Here is a 13,717-nt window from a genome sequence, read left to right on the forward strand (position 1 = left end):
CTCTCTCCCCCTCTCCCTCTCTCCCTCTCTCTCCCTATCCACGTGTTCCAGTGACACGTGGGAGGAAAATAAGCCCATTCGAGATTTCCAGTCACTCTGTTTATTTTGAATGGAGTCTTCACAAAATTAATTCACTTGTTTCTTGGCACGTTTTTGCCCAATGGGCTGTTCCTGGGATGTTTCAATGTAACCGGTCCTGGTGTCAAGGTCCAGGAATGTATACACGCTTAGGTTTGGATGATAGATTTTTCAGGTTTTTAAAGTTTATTTTCTTACTTATGCTTTTCAGAGTTTTCTATATAAAAAACACACTTCATTCTTACGAAACCAATAGCTTAAAAATGAGCTTGTACCCTCTTTTGCCTTTGATTTCATTCTCTTCTCCAATATATACCAAGTTTTAATGGATTTAAGACTTACTTATTCTACCCTCAACTTTTTTTTTTTTCTATTGTTAAGGACTAAGCCTGGCTATTCACACTAAGCAGCCCCTGAGCCATACCTCAGGCCTCCTTCTAATTTCCTTATAAATTTAAGGCAGACATTAATACAGCAATTGACTTCCAAATGAGTTGAGAAGAGGTTTTTGATCTAGGAAACTCAGGTACTTACAAAGGAAACATGACACAATTTTCTATTTTGTCTTAAATTACTGGGCTCTTTCAGAGCAAAGTAGAGTATGTCTCTTGAGTAAGAATTATGCTGATAGTTTTCTGTGTGTTCAACTAAGCGCAAGATGACTACATTGGTTTTTAACATCTCTCAAGTATCAGAGCCTTGAGAAGTAGCGCCAGTCATGACAGACAAAAGGCAAGAACCTCTTTTTATAAAAAATCATATTGTCAAGCTGATCTTTCAATTAAACTTGTAGAAACGCATCCCATCACTGCACTCCAATCAACACAGTTAGTATGAATTGTTGTGTCAAATGACACATGCATATACCCACTGTTAAGTGTATATTTAATACACATAACTTTGAATAACTATCTCGTTGCCTGTGAATTATTTGTAAAATTGTTTTATATTTTTTCCAACAGTTTATGTAGTTTCAGTTTCATCATTTACTTGATAATGTTAACACTGAATATTATCACTAACGTCTATTTTCTTCTCAGAAAAAAAGTAATTTCACATTGAATGATCTTCATGAAACCAACTAACATTTTTCTCTGTTGTATATTCATGTGTGGGTTCATATTTTGCCTTAATGCCCATACAGAGTATAACAATCCATCACAATTTCCACTCATACTCACCCTGGGTAGACTACATAGTTAATAGGACTCTCCAAGAGTAACTAAGAGATGCTTAGATTTGGTCTTCCTATGGGTTCTCATTAAGTGTCTCTCTCCTGCCTGTGTGTGTGCTAGGTAATGCAGCAGCCAAGGAACCATCACCCCGTAAAGGAAAACAAGCACATAGACTGGGTGCACTCATATGTACTGGGTGCTATAGGAAATCTGGGCAGATTATCCCTGGAACTTGCACGGTCACTGTTACTTTTCAATACAGGTATAAAGAAGTAAAATATGAATATTGGTATTTCCCATGCTGCAAAATTTTATTTCATCTCTAAATTGGAGCTCTAGTTTCAGTATCTTGAAAATTTTCACAACTTAAGCTCTAAACTAGATAATTTAGTTCATATAAATGTGATTTGGTTTTCAAAAAGAAATGTGCTTGATTCTTACAGAACTTAGAGATGTTGTACAGGACACACACACACACACACACACACACTTCTTGTCAATTTGACCAAGCTAAAGTTATCTGAGAGGAGGGAACCCCAATTGAGAAAATGCCTCCATAAAATCACATTGGAGGTGGGCCTCTAAGTAATTTCCTTAGTGATTGATGGGAAGGCCCAGCCCATTGTGGGTGGGGCCATCCCTGGACTGGTGGTCCTGTGTTCACAGGAAGCAGATAGCAAACTGAGCGAGTCCTGAGGGGCAAAACTGAATGCAGCATTCCTCCATGGCCTCTGCATCAGCTCCTGCCTCCAGGTCCCTGCCCTGTTTGAGTTCCTATCCTGACTTCCTGAATGATGGACTATGATGTGGAAGTTTCATGCACACACCCCAGGCTGACATCTAACACGCATGGAGAGAATGAGTAGTACAATTGGCCTGAGCATCTCCAAACCCAGAGCAAGGATGCTTTATCTGTATTCCTTCCCTTGTACTTTTTTTTTTTAAGTGAAGCTAGAATTTGCTTTATGTACACATGATAATGTGTACCTAAACAAATGAGGGATCTAATTTATCCTCAGTATGAGTACCGAGCATCTGGAATGCAGGAGTGTTGTGTTCAAAGACAAACAAACCAAATAAGACTTTCAATGAACATGCCCATGGCCAGAAGTTAAACAATCAGGGCACAGAGACTCAAAGACCCTGACCTATTTTTCCGATGTGTAAGCAGAAGCCATTCCTTCACAACCAAATCAAACCAAACCAAACCCAGAGGGAAAGTTCCTAAACAGGCACATGTCCCCACGCCCCCAGGAGGCAAGACTTGAAGAAAGGGGAGTGTGTGTATGTGTGATCTGTGCCTTCTTTGCAAGTATTGTTAGGTGCTCTGGCTGAGCTAAGTCCACAGCCAGGGATGAAGACTGTGCAGTTTCCATGGGTGCCTCTGTGTGTGTGTGTGTGTGTGTGTGTGTGTGTGTGTGTGTGTGGTGTGCGTACATGCGCGCACGCGCGCGTCCGATTCTTACCCCCGCACCCCCAAGCCCCTTCCAGTCTGCACTTAAATTCCTTCCTTCATTTTTTTCTCTCTACCGGGATGGGTCCCAATCTCTCTGATTCTTCCTGGAAACTCTTTGCATTCCCATCCTCCAGCCCAGACTTTTTTCGGGGGTGTAGGGTGGCAGCAGGTGGACGCCTGGAGAGAGGTGAGGGAGTCTGCTGGTAGGACCCGGCGCCAGCGGGGCGGGGACAACGGGCGGGCAAGGCCAGCCCCGGGGCGGTCCCAAGCTGGGCTCCGGTTGCGGTGCGGTCTTTGCCCCCAAGTGGCTGTTGCTCAGGTGTGGCGGGACAGGAGGATGTTCGGCTGGCGGCTGCTGGTGCTGTGGGCCCTGCTCCCCGCGACGGCAGCGGGGAGCTCGGGTCGCTGGTACCCGCACGCCACGGTCCTCGACCCAGAGGGCAAGTATTGGCTGCACTGGGGCCGCCAGGGCGGACGGCTGGCCTTCCGCCTGGAGGTGCGCACGACCGGCTACGTGGGCTTCGGCTTCTCGCCCACGGGGACCATGGCTGCGGCAGACATCGTGGTGGGCGGCGTGGCCCACGGGCGACCCTACCTCCAGGTAAGCTCGGGTCCCTTCGATGACCTCCCTGAGCTGCGATCGTCCCTTGTCACCCCGGGAGCGCTGTGTAGGAGTGGATGGGTAGCGGAGTCCACTTGAGTGCTGCGAGGCTGACACTGGCTCAGCACAGTGACTCCCTCTCGCCTTCGCCCTGGGATCGCTGGCGCCCGGCCTGAGGTCTCTGCCTAAGCCCCTTGCAGTTCCATCCCGGGAGGTTTTCCTCATCGGGACGCTCTCGCATCCCAGTGCCCCACTTAACAGATCGCCGCGCACCCGCCACGCATTCCCTTCCACTCCTCAGGAACAGAGGGCTGCAGCTTTGGAGACTTAACTCTACAGGTTGCAAGGAAGGGAGGGATGCACTTGGTAATCTTGCTGTTTAAGGTTGGGAATCGCAGAAAGTCTCCAGTGGTTGTTTGGGGCGCCCCAGGAGCGGGATCCACATTTACTACAGCATACACTAGATGAATGAAGAGTTCCAAAGAGCTGTTTAAGGAAGTTTTGTTATTGACAACTATTGGGGAAGCCAGGTTTAGCCACCTTCAGAACAGCCCATAGTCTTCGAGCAGAATTCCCTTTTCAGGGATAGGTTTTCCACTGTAACAGGCAACAAAGTTCATTTGATTTGCCTGCTGCCCATTTGCTCTGGATGTGGGGTGGGGGAGAGGGGTGAGGGGGCAAACCTTGGTAGATGCTACCTGCTATGGGCATCTTTCTGTGTGGGGAAAGGTGTGTGAAAGAAAGGTTCCGATTCTGTGGTTGCGATTCCTGGACATTGATACTCCTGTGCTACTGAATAACTTTTGGGTCATAGTGGATGTATCTACACTGTGCTAGGGGCCAACTTCCATCTAAGAATATTGTCCTGGGCATCCTGAAAACTCGCTGTTCTGACACTGTCTTCCCTGAAAATGCCCTACGTGGGTTTCAACGTGTGTTTCTCCAGACTTCTAAGCTGGATTTTCACAGCATTCGGACTGAGATGCCCTTACAATTTAGCTTCAACTGTGACTCTGACTTTGGCTAGAAATAAAGTGACAGCAATGCATATTTTCAATCCATCCCATCGTGTCTTTATTCATCTCAAATTCATTGCTTCCTCCCATTGTAAGTACTATGCAATTGAGATAGAATAAAGGTTTACAGTGTGGACTTCCCCACGTGTGAGTTTTCTGTTGCAACATCATTTAGGTATGAAACGTATTGCTTAAGGATTTCATCCCAGGCACAGGCCCCAGTCTCCTGTGATCTGAGACTATTTTAATACCCATTGCAGCTATTTTTATTTTATTTTATTTTGGTTTTTTTAGACGGGGTTTCTTTGTAGCTTTGGAGCCTGTCCTGGAAGTTGCTCTGTAGACCAGGCTGGACCGGAACTCACAAAGATCCACCTGCCTCTGCCTCTTGAGTGCTGGGATCAAAGGCATGTTCTACCACAGCCTAGAACAACAAAGTTTTTTAAAAGCTGTTTTTGTAGACTATCATGACCCTGCACAGGATATAGAAGTGGGCGTGAGGCATCTTGCTTCATAATAGCAATAGTGCACACTTTAAAAGTTAATCCGACACTACTTTTGTTAAAAGAACAGCATTTCTAGAAAACCTACACAATTAGGTATCAAATGAAAGTCAGAGGCAAGAATCTTGACCCAACTTGCCATAATGGGCCCATCACAAACATAGTGCTAAACCACAGAATATTTCCCTCTTGTGGGTGGCTGTGCTAAGATTGTGTAAGAATTAAGCATTCTTCAGAGTGATTTTTAAACTTTAATTTTTATTTAAAGCAACAGGAGGTACAAGCTACTGTGAGATAAATCAAAAGTGGACACTGTATATGTAATGAACAAGAAACAACATTTTTCTACTTTCTGTTGGTCCAGAAATGTGTTCTTTGCTTTCATATATAAGGGCTACTCAGTTTCTCATTTGGCTGGTACCCTTTACCACTCCATTTTCTTAGAGATCCTACTGATTTTTAGGGCACATATAATTTTATTAGTTAACTGGCAAGAGAGCCTATTCAAAAACCTCTTTCTTTATTAAGGAAAAGGGTTAATAATATTAATAAGATTAATGAAAAGAAATATTTTAATTTATAGCCAGTAATGTAGACTGTGAGACTTAATTTTCTAATACTTGAAATGGACTCTTCTCTGTATTTATTTGAGATTTCCCAAACAGTGGTATGCTAAGGGTATCTTAAGTAACTACACCCAGACCATAGTGTGCTTCTTCATTGAACTGTATATGATTTTATTAGTAGACATTGGATTTTATGCAATTTTGCTTCCAGTGAGAACAGACTTTGCATGGAACAACAACACAAAAAGCATTGTTTCCTGGGGGGCATTAGTGTGTGTGTGGCCAGCACAAATAGATGGACAATGGCGTCAGACTGCATGATTTACCTAAGTTGACATCTCAGTCATTTCACTTTGTAGCTTTCTCCTTATATTTTAGTCCTTTCAATTTAATTTTAAACTTAAACATTTGATTTCTTAATGTTCTTATTTTTATTCTTTTTAAAGTTATCTACGGACTCATCTTTGCAGACGGGCGTTGACTCTGGTATGACTAAGTAATCCTAACCAATCAGGCAGAGAAATTTTGTCTTAATAGATGCCACAAACCCACATGCCTGGAGAAATCAAGAGGATAGCAGTTTAAGCATAGCAGATACTTGAGGAGAATAGGCAGCACACATCACAAATGAGGCATGCTAGAAAGCCAGACTTTCTGTGAGTTAGCTACTCAGAGAAGTACAAATCCAGAATTGCCAGAGTGTTTGCTTGTTTTGTTTTGTTTTAGAGAGAAGACAGAAATCCAGTGTGTGTGTGTGTGTGTGTGTGTGTGTGTGTGTGTGTGTGTGTGTGTATGTGTATGTGCCTGTGTACTTCTGACTTATCAATACTGCTTCCCATTCAAGTCTGTACATAGCACTATGTACAAAGTGTGCATACATGTACAGTTTCAAATGGGGTCTATCTTACAGATGGTGTGATCTTAGACCAAGAAGGAAAAATAAACCTAAGTTGAATAAGTTATGAACACAAAGTATGAAAATCCATGGGAAGCAGAAAGGCAAGTCCAGTTTCCATTCGGAGTACTTACTACGTTCCAGGGAGTGATTTCAGTATCTGGGGTTGCGGCTATTATTTGGACTATGTATTGTAATGTTCAAAAACCACCCACAAACACAGTAGTTTCATAAATCACCATTATTTTGCTCAAAACTATGTGATTTGAGCAGGGCTTGATGGGAGCAGCTGCTCTTCTCCACTCTGTGTCAACTCTAAGGCATGTGGCTAGACGTATCTGCAGGCTTACTCACCTTTATGTCTGCCTGGGATTGAGGTTGGCTACTGGCTGGGGCCTCCCTCATTCGGTCAGTCCTGTGGTGTTGACTGTGGCCTCTCCACATGGCTGCTTCGCCTCCTCACAGCATTGTGCCTGATCTCGGATTGGGCATCCCTAGAAGCCCACATAGAAACTGTATATGTATAGGCTTTTATGATCTTGCGCTGTTGCCACAGGCACAGAGAGTCAGAAGAGAGCATCTTATCTCGACAATGGAATATATTAGTGTGCCCATTTTTGTAAAAATGGTTCTATCACACCGATCCCATTCTCCCACTCACCATTCTCCCATCGCCACCCCATCACTTAAACACTTGAGTTGCATATGTAACTCTACTTTGATATAGCTGACATCGGGAGATAATGTCCACGCATTGACCATTTCTTCTTCTTCTCATTGTGTTCACCCCCACCTCCAAACACCAGGAGGAATTAGTACACTGCAGGTAATTTTGTCAGTACCCTGTTTAACCACTCAGTTCCCACTCTGTGTACCTATTCCCCCGTATAAGATTTCTGAACTTTGGCAACCCTGGTTTTGTTTGTTTGTTTAATTTTATGGTTATCAGTCATTTATTTAGCTTAGACCCAAAGGGAATTCCTGTAGATGACAGTGTAACATTTGCCGGCTTGCTTGCAGATGTTTAAAAATAAATAAATAAAATTCAAATTTGGATTCCTGTGAGTCAACAAAGCAATAGGCTTAATACTCTTAAAACTATAGATGAGGCTCAGCATGGTAGCGCAAATCTGTAATTCCAGCACCAGAGAGGCTGAGGCAGAGGACCCCAAGGCTGAAACCAGCCTGGGATACATAATAAGATGCTAATTCTAAACAAACAAACAAAGAAAAGAATAAACAATCTAGCCCATTAGTTATGGAAATTTACTTTGCCCATTTTCTGCCCCTCTGGAGATGTGTTGTCATTTATGTCTGAGCAGCTACAGTCAAGATGGGGAGGAAAAGAGGAGGGGATTACTATGAAGGGAAGTCTGTCTTGGGGAAATCTACTGGATGAAGTGTAGTGGGGGATGAACTGGGTAGTTTACACTCATGGAAATATCCCCAGTGGAGCACTGGGAAGGTCATTTACTATTGTACTTTCACAGCAGGACCCAAGTGGGAAACATGCTGTCCTTTCTAACTGGTGTCTCAGAGCCACAGTATTAGTCTCATTGAATCATCCCAACTCTCATTTCTCGATGGCTTCCTGTCCTTCCCTTGTGTTTTGCACCTTTGACATGACAGCTCCATCCCCATCCAAACCATTTAGCAACTGTGAGTATCCATTCGAAGCCAGCAATCCAGCTGATGAATGCCCAGTTTGTGTGAGGGAGAGAAGAGAGCATCATTGTCGGATGTGCTCTTGATTTGCACAAAAATGGACTCACCCTTGCGAGGGGGATAGACATCACCAGTGAATGGAGGCCAACACATATGTCATTAGTTGTGGTAGCCTTACTCATTGACCCATTCAAAAACTGAAGCCTTTCTGTGCAGAGCAGTGTCTTGAGCATCTGGGTAATTGCTGCGGGGCCCCTCACTGAGGAAGTGCCTGCAAGTGATCTAAAATCACAGAAAACAGTAAGCATTCTTTGTGGTTAGTGACATGCTTCTTTTTAAGGTCACACCAGCCAACTGCAACAAAAGCAACATTGGCAAAGCAAACTGAAAGTGTGCAAGCCTGACACCACTCAGCTGCAGCTTCCTTAAGAGATATTTATAAATCTTGGGATGGTGCACCCCAATTAACAGAAGAAGAAGGGACCATTCCAAGCTTCTTGCCCTGGGCATTATGAACAAAGACACATGTCCCACTGTTCAAATACAAGATGATGGTCCTCAGCTGGAAGCTGTGTATTTCTCCTGTCAAGAATAGGAAGTTTCATAATTAGCCTGGGGAAACAAGCCGACCTCACAGCCAAGGAAATAACGCACCTGATTTGACAAACAGAGTCAAGGCTTTGGACTACCAAAGTCAGATTTTGGGAATCTTGGATGGAGATGCCAGAGTCCACTTCAAAGAAAATGAATGGTGGCTGATTGATTCATACTTTGTAAAAGGGTGTTATTAAAGTTACTCACCAAAAGAGATGAATTCATTATACACTACTGTGTTTCAGAAAATGCTTGACCCATGAGTAATAATAATAACGACAATATAAAAATAAAAATAAAATACATACAGATGTCTCACAATGCTTCCCTGTAATATAAAATGAACTACCAGTAATAATCTTTCATATAGAAAGAACCTTCAAGTAGGAAAAAATAATTTCTTTAGGAAGCTTCTTCCAAATTTATAGTGTGTGTGTCTGTGTGTGTCTGTGTGTGTGTGTGTGTGTGTGTGTGTGAGTCTGATTAATGGCCTTATGGCCTTATTCTATGCATGGGAGAAATAAATCACAGAGCATGTAACATGACTAAAGAAAGTAACACATAAAGCATAATTTTTTTCAAATCCAAAATTTTGTTTTGTTGTTGTTGGTTTTGTTTTGTTTTTGTTTTATTTTGTTTTGAAACAAAGGGTTTTTCTATGTAGCTCTGGCCATCCTGGAATTCACTATGTAGACCAGGCTGCCCTTGAATTCAGAGATACACCTGCCTCTGCCTCTCAAGTGCTGGAATTAAAGGGGTCCACCACACACCCAGCTTCAATTGTATATATGTATTTTAACTTGCTAAATTCTAGAGGATACCATACAGCAAGCATATGGGAAAAGGCTGTTGCAAAAGAAACTACAGGGTGCCTGGTTCAATAAACATGCTTGCTGCCAAGCCCGTTGACCTGAGTTCAATGTCTGGAACCCACATGGTGGAAAGAGTTAATAACTCCCAAAAGTTGTCCTCTGGCTTACACATGTCATGTATGCACACACACCTCTCCTCTTCCCTAATTAAAAAAAAAAGCAAAAGTATAAGTTTATTGGCTGTGGTCCTGGGATCATCAGTTTGAGTGCAATATAAATAAATAATTCATTAAGAAAGTATTGTTTGTGTGTTCACACAGTATGACTCAAAGTTATGGCCTTTTCATTGATTTTTCAGGTTAAATGTTGGTGCCTTGAATATTTAATCATTGCCTTTTAAGAGTTCAGAGTTTGATGGCTTCCTTTCCAACTTCCTGCCCCTCATTCTTCCTCCCCATTTTGCAGGTGAGGAAAGTAGGGCCTTAGGCAAATGTTAAGTGACTTTTTGGAGGTCATGCAGATTGAAAAACACATCCTAGTTACTTTTTCTAAAGAATAAAAGTACACGTGCTGTAAAGTATGTTTCTTACTAAATTTATTCCATTTGAAATGTCACATACATGCATTTCTATGATAGGATTTTATATGCCATTCACTGAGATGAGTCTTTTAGATCACTGTCCACGTAACTCTCAAATGGCCCATGTCGAGGCCAATATCTTATGTTAAACCCTGGGTTCCAGGTTACACATCCTGGAAATCATCTGTGGTTTCCATACAGCTGCTTCATGGAAGGACTCCCCTATAGGCAGAGGATGTTGGGCTGCTCATTCTTCCATTCAGACACAATTGACTGACAGGTCTAGATGCTGGGGTGGAGGGGCACTGGACATCATAGAACCAGATGGCATCAGAGGTCTCATGAATTTATGTTTTGGTATAGCCGTTTCCATAAACAAATAATTATTAAACTGAGAAATGTTGGGCAGAGAACTCAAATGAAGGGATGTGAGAAGGTGTGGCTGTATGCCTGACTCACATCATGATGCTATCAAACCCAAGCAGGACAAAACAAGCACCCTGAGTGTTGAGGACTGTCTTTGGCAGTTGGCCACACTGTTCCCAATTCCAAATATCATGTAGCAGGAAGTAGGCAATATTGCACATGAATAAAGAACTCATAGTATATTGAATTAGGGAACTGTCTACCTGGAGGAAATGTGGAGAATTTGCCCTTCATGCAGAGAGGGGATGTTGGGGCGAGGGGCTGGGAGTAGTGGGTGGAGGGGAAGCTGCATACAGGATGTAAAATAAAGAAATAATTTTCTTAAAAATATATAAAAAAATTAAAAACAAAGCAATTAAAGACAAACATGCTGCAGAAAGTATTTGCAATAATAATGAAAAAGGTTTCTGAACCACATGAGCTCCTTCCCATCTCAGCACTGGCATCACAGAGGTGATGAGTAAGCTTATTGGGGGGGGTCTTCCAAGCTCTAGAGATGGTGTTTTTGTACGAGCTTCTCTCTCAGCCCTCAGTGAGAAGGCTTATGTTTTATATTTGTTTGTTCTAGATGATGGAATGAAATTAGAATTAAGAACCCTTGAGAAATTACATCAACAAAGCATCATGTCTTTGAGAAAGATTTTCATTTTTTAATATGGCATTTTATATGAAAACTTAGGAATCTCCATTTCTTAGAAAAGTTCTGAATTTCTGCTTTTAAAAAAGTCATTCTCTGAGCAAGGAGGGGTATATGGGAAGATATGGAGGGAGGAAAGGGGGAAGTGATATAATTATAACAAAAAATATCTGCAAATATCATGTACTGAAACCTACTTACACAGATGTCTTAGGGGTTCTGTTGCTGTGAAGTGACACCATGACCAAGGCTACTCTTACAAAGGAAAACATTTAACTGAGATGACAGCTTACAATTCAGATTCAGTCCATTATTATCATCACGGTAGGCATGGTGACATGAAGACAGATGTGGTGCTGGAATCGTAGCTGAGACTCTTACATCTTTCAGGCAACAGGAAGACAACTGAGACACTAGGAAGTGTCCTGACCTTAGGAAACCTAAAGCCCACTCCCACAGTGACACACTTCCTCCAACAAGACCATACCTACTCCATCGAAGCCACACCTCCTAACAGTGCCACCCCCAATGAGATTATGGGAGCCAATTACATTCAAACCACCACAACAAGGGAACTGGAGGCCAATGAGACCATATGGACACTGGGTGCCGTTGTGGTCCAGAATAGAGAGGGATTCATGTTATGGCACGTTATGGAGCTATGTTAAAGATGGCCAATAATTGAGAACAAGAAAGGGTATCACCTAGTTCCACATCAAAAATGAAGTGCTTTGATCCTCTTTGAAAGCTCTACCAGTAATTTGGGGACATAATCAATTGGTCGTACTTGCTGTCCCAGAACATGGACTTGAGTTTGCTCCTTAGAACCCAAGTGAAAAATTCAGGTATGGTGTAAAGCTTCTAAGCCCTGCTCTAGGGAAGTGGAAATAGGAAGGCCAGTCTGCCTCACCCTAGCCTGTGATCACTAGGTCCCAATGTGAGGTCTTGTCTCAGAAAATGAGGTGGAAAGTCTTGAGGGATGACACTTGAAGCTTTCCTCTGGTCTTCATACACTCATACACACACTTGCAAAGACACTTCCACCACAATTTCCAATGCCTCGGTACCCTCCTCTATCCACCAGTAACCAATAAAGATAACATGTAGGTACAATGAAGCCATATTTCAGATGCCTGAGGAAATTCCAGTATTAAAGCAAGTTGGCTAACTGTTGATTTTCTGTGGTCAGGCTCTGTGATAGAAATCACAGAAATCAACTTATAGGCATTGGGAGATTCCTGGCAGAAGAGTTCATATAAAGCAATTTCACAGAGACCATTTGATGGGCTAACACCAGCTTGGCTGTTTAGCAGCATATTTTAAAATGGAAACACAAGGCAGTTGTTCTCAGCATGGGAATACTTCTGAGATCCATTTAATGAATCTGTATATAGATCTAAGCATTCCCTCAAATTCACGTGCTATAACAAGACAGGGATTCTTACCCTTTGAGTAGAAGCAAGTTTGAAGATATGCTTAGTGAGGAGTCTTTCCTTCCCTCTCACAGCCCTCTTTATAACTACACACTTTATACCAGCCTCTACTAGTTGCTGTATTCCTAAGCACCAGTGTAAAATGTATGGTATGGGTTGCCAAGTGCTACATCATTTCTTATTATTAATTGGATATCTTGGGTCTATAATTTCACCAAGAGAAGGATTCTGACTGGAAACTTTTGATTGGACTTAACAGTAATTCTTTCTTTTGTATTTGGAAATATTCTCTGTGTTTCTCATTACATAAATAGATAGCACTCCCTTCCCTCTTCCAATCTGCAAGATTGCTAATAAGCCATGAAAATGCCCTCAAGCTATAGTTGCAGAAGGAGGAGAAGAGATGCAAGGGTGGTGGGTAATTAGTATCTTATTAGGGCATGGATGGAACATTGTAGGTTGATGACTGTGTCCGTGCTGCCAAACCTCCCTAAGGTACCAGGAACAATTCCATGTTCTTGGCAGGACCTCAAGAAAGATGGCTGAGTGCAGTTAAGAGCAGGGAATATTCCAGACTGACTGAGCACAGCCATGCCTGCTGCTCTTCCTTGTGTGGCCTTGGCAAGCCCTTACCCCTCTCTAAATGGCAGTTCCCTTTTGTGCAGAGGTAGATAATGTTCTTTAGCTGGGGGTTTTGTGAGGATTAAACAGCATAGGCATTAAAGCTCTTAGCCGTATGCTACATGTAGAACCCTATAAATGAGAGACATGACTATAGTGATTCAATAGTGAACTGTGGGAACAGTTACGGCACTGTTAGGGAACAGTCTGGGAACACAGAGAGACAAGTGTCCCAGGCTTTCAGCTTGGGAAAAAGGTAGTAAATCATGAGGAAATCTTAGGACAAAGTTGAAGCACTTGGGTAGTGACTGTTTGAACTATTAATGACTAGAGGCCAACAAATTTTCATAAACATAATTTATAGGCAGAAACTGCATTTTCTTTTGTATTTGATTTGTTCTTACAGTTTAGGGTATTAAAAAATGGTGTATCTGGAATGATATAGTAAAACATTTTTCAGGGTTTCTCATTATATCTCCGAAGATAGGTTAAAATATTGAATTAGTTATAGTCATAAATATTTCATATCCACCCGAACAGGATATCAAAGTGGCCACCTTAAGTTTCAGATGAGGGCTAAAATAACAGTGATACACTAAAATAATGCAAGGAAACCAAAGGCTAAACATTTGAAAATAAAAGTGAAGATCAACAATTTA

General features: G+C 42.2%; 1 protein-coding gene across 1 annotated transcript in view; it reads left to right on the forward strand.

Annotated features, from left to right (window-relative positions):
- The first annotated feature begins 3,009 nt into the window (after nucleotides 1-3,009).
- Moxd1 (monooxygenase DBH like 1) overlaps nucleotides 3,010-13,717 on the forward strand; it is a 73,695-nt gene continuing 62,987 nt past the window's right edge. Inside the window, exon 1 of the mRNA XM_051175407.1 lies at nucleotides 3,010-3,310. Within this exon, the coding sequence (XP_051031364.1) occupies nucleotides 3,047-3,310 (264 nt within the window). The 5' untranslated portion in view covers nucleotides 3,010-3,046. The remainder of the gene's footprint in view (nucleotides 3,311-13,717) is intronic.

The sequence above is a fragment of the Phodopus roborovskii genome, unplaced genomic scaffold, assembly GCF_943737965.1.
Source record: "Phodopus roborovskii unplaced genomic scaffold, PHOROB, whole genome shotgun sequence".
Classification (NCBI taxonomy): domain Eukaryota; kingdom Metazoa; phylum Chordata; class Mammalia; order Rodentia; family Cricetidae; genus Phodopus; species Phodopus roborovskii.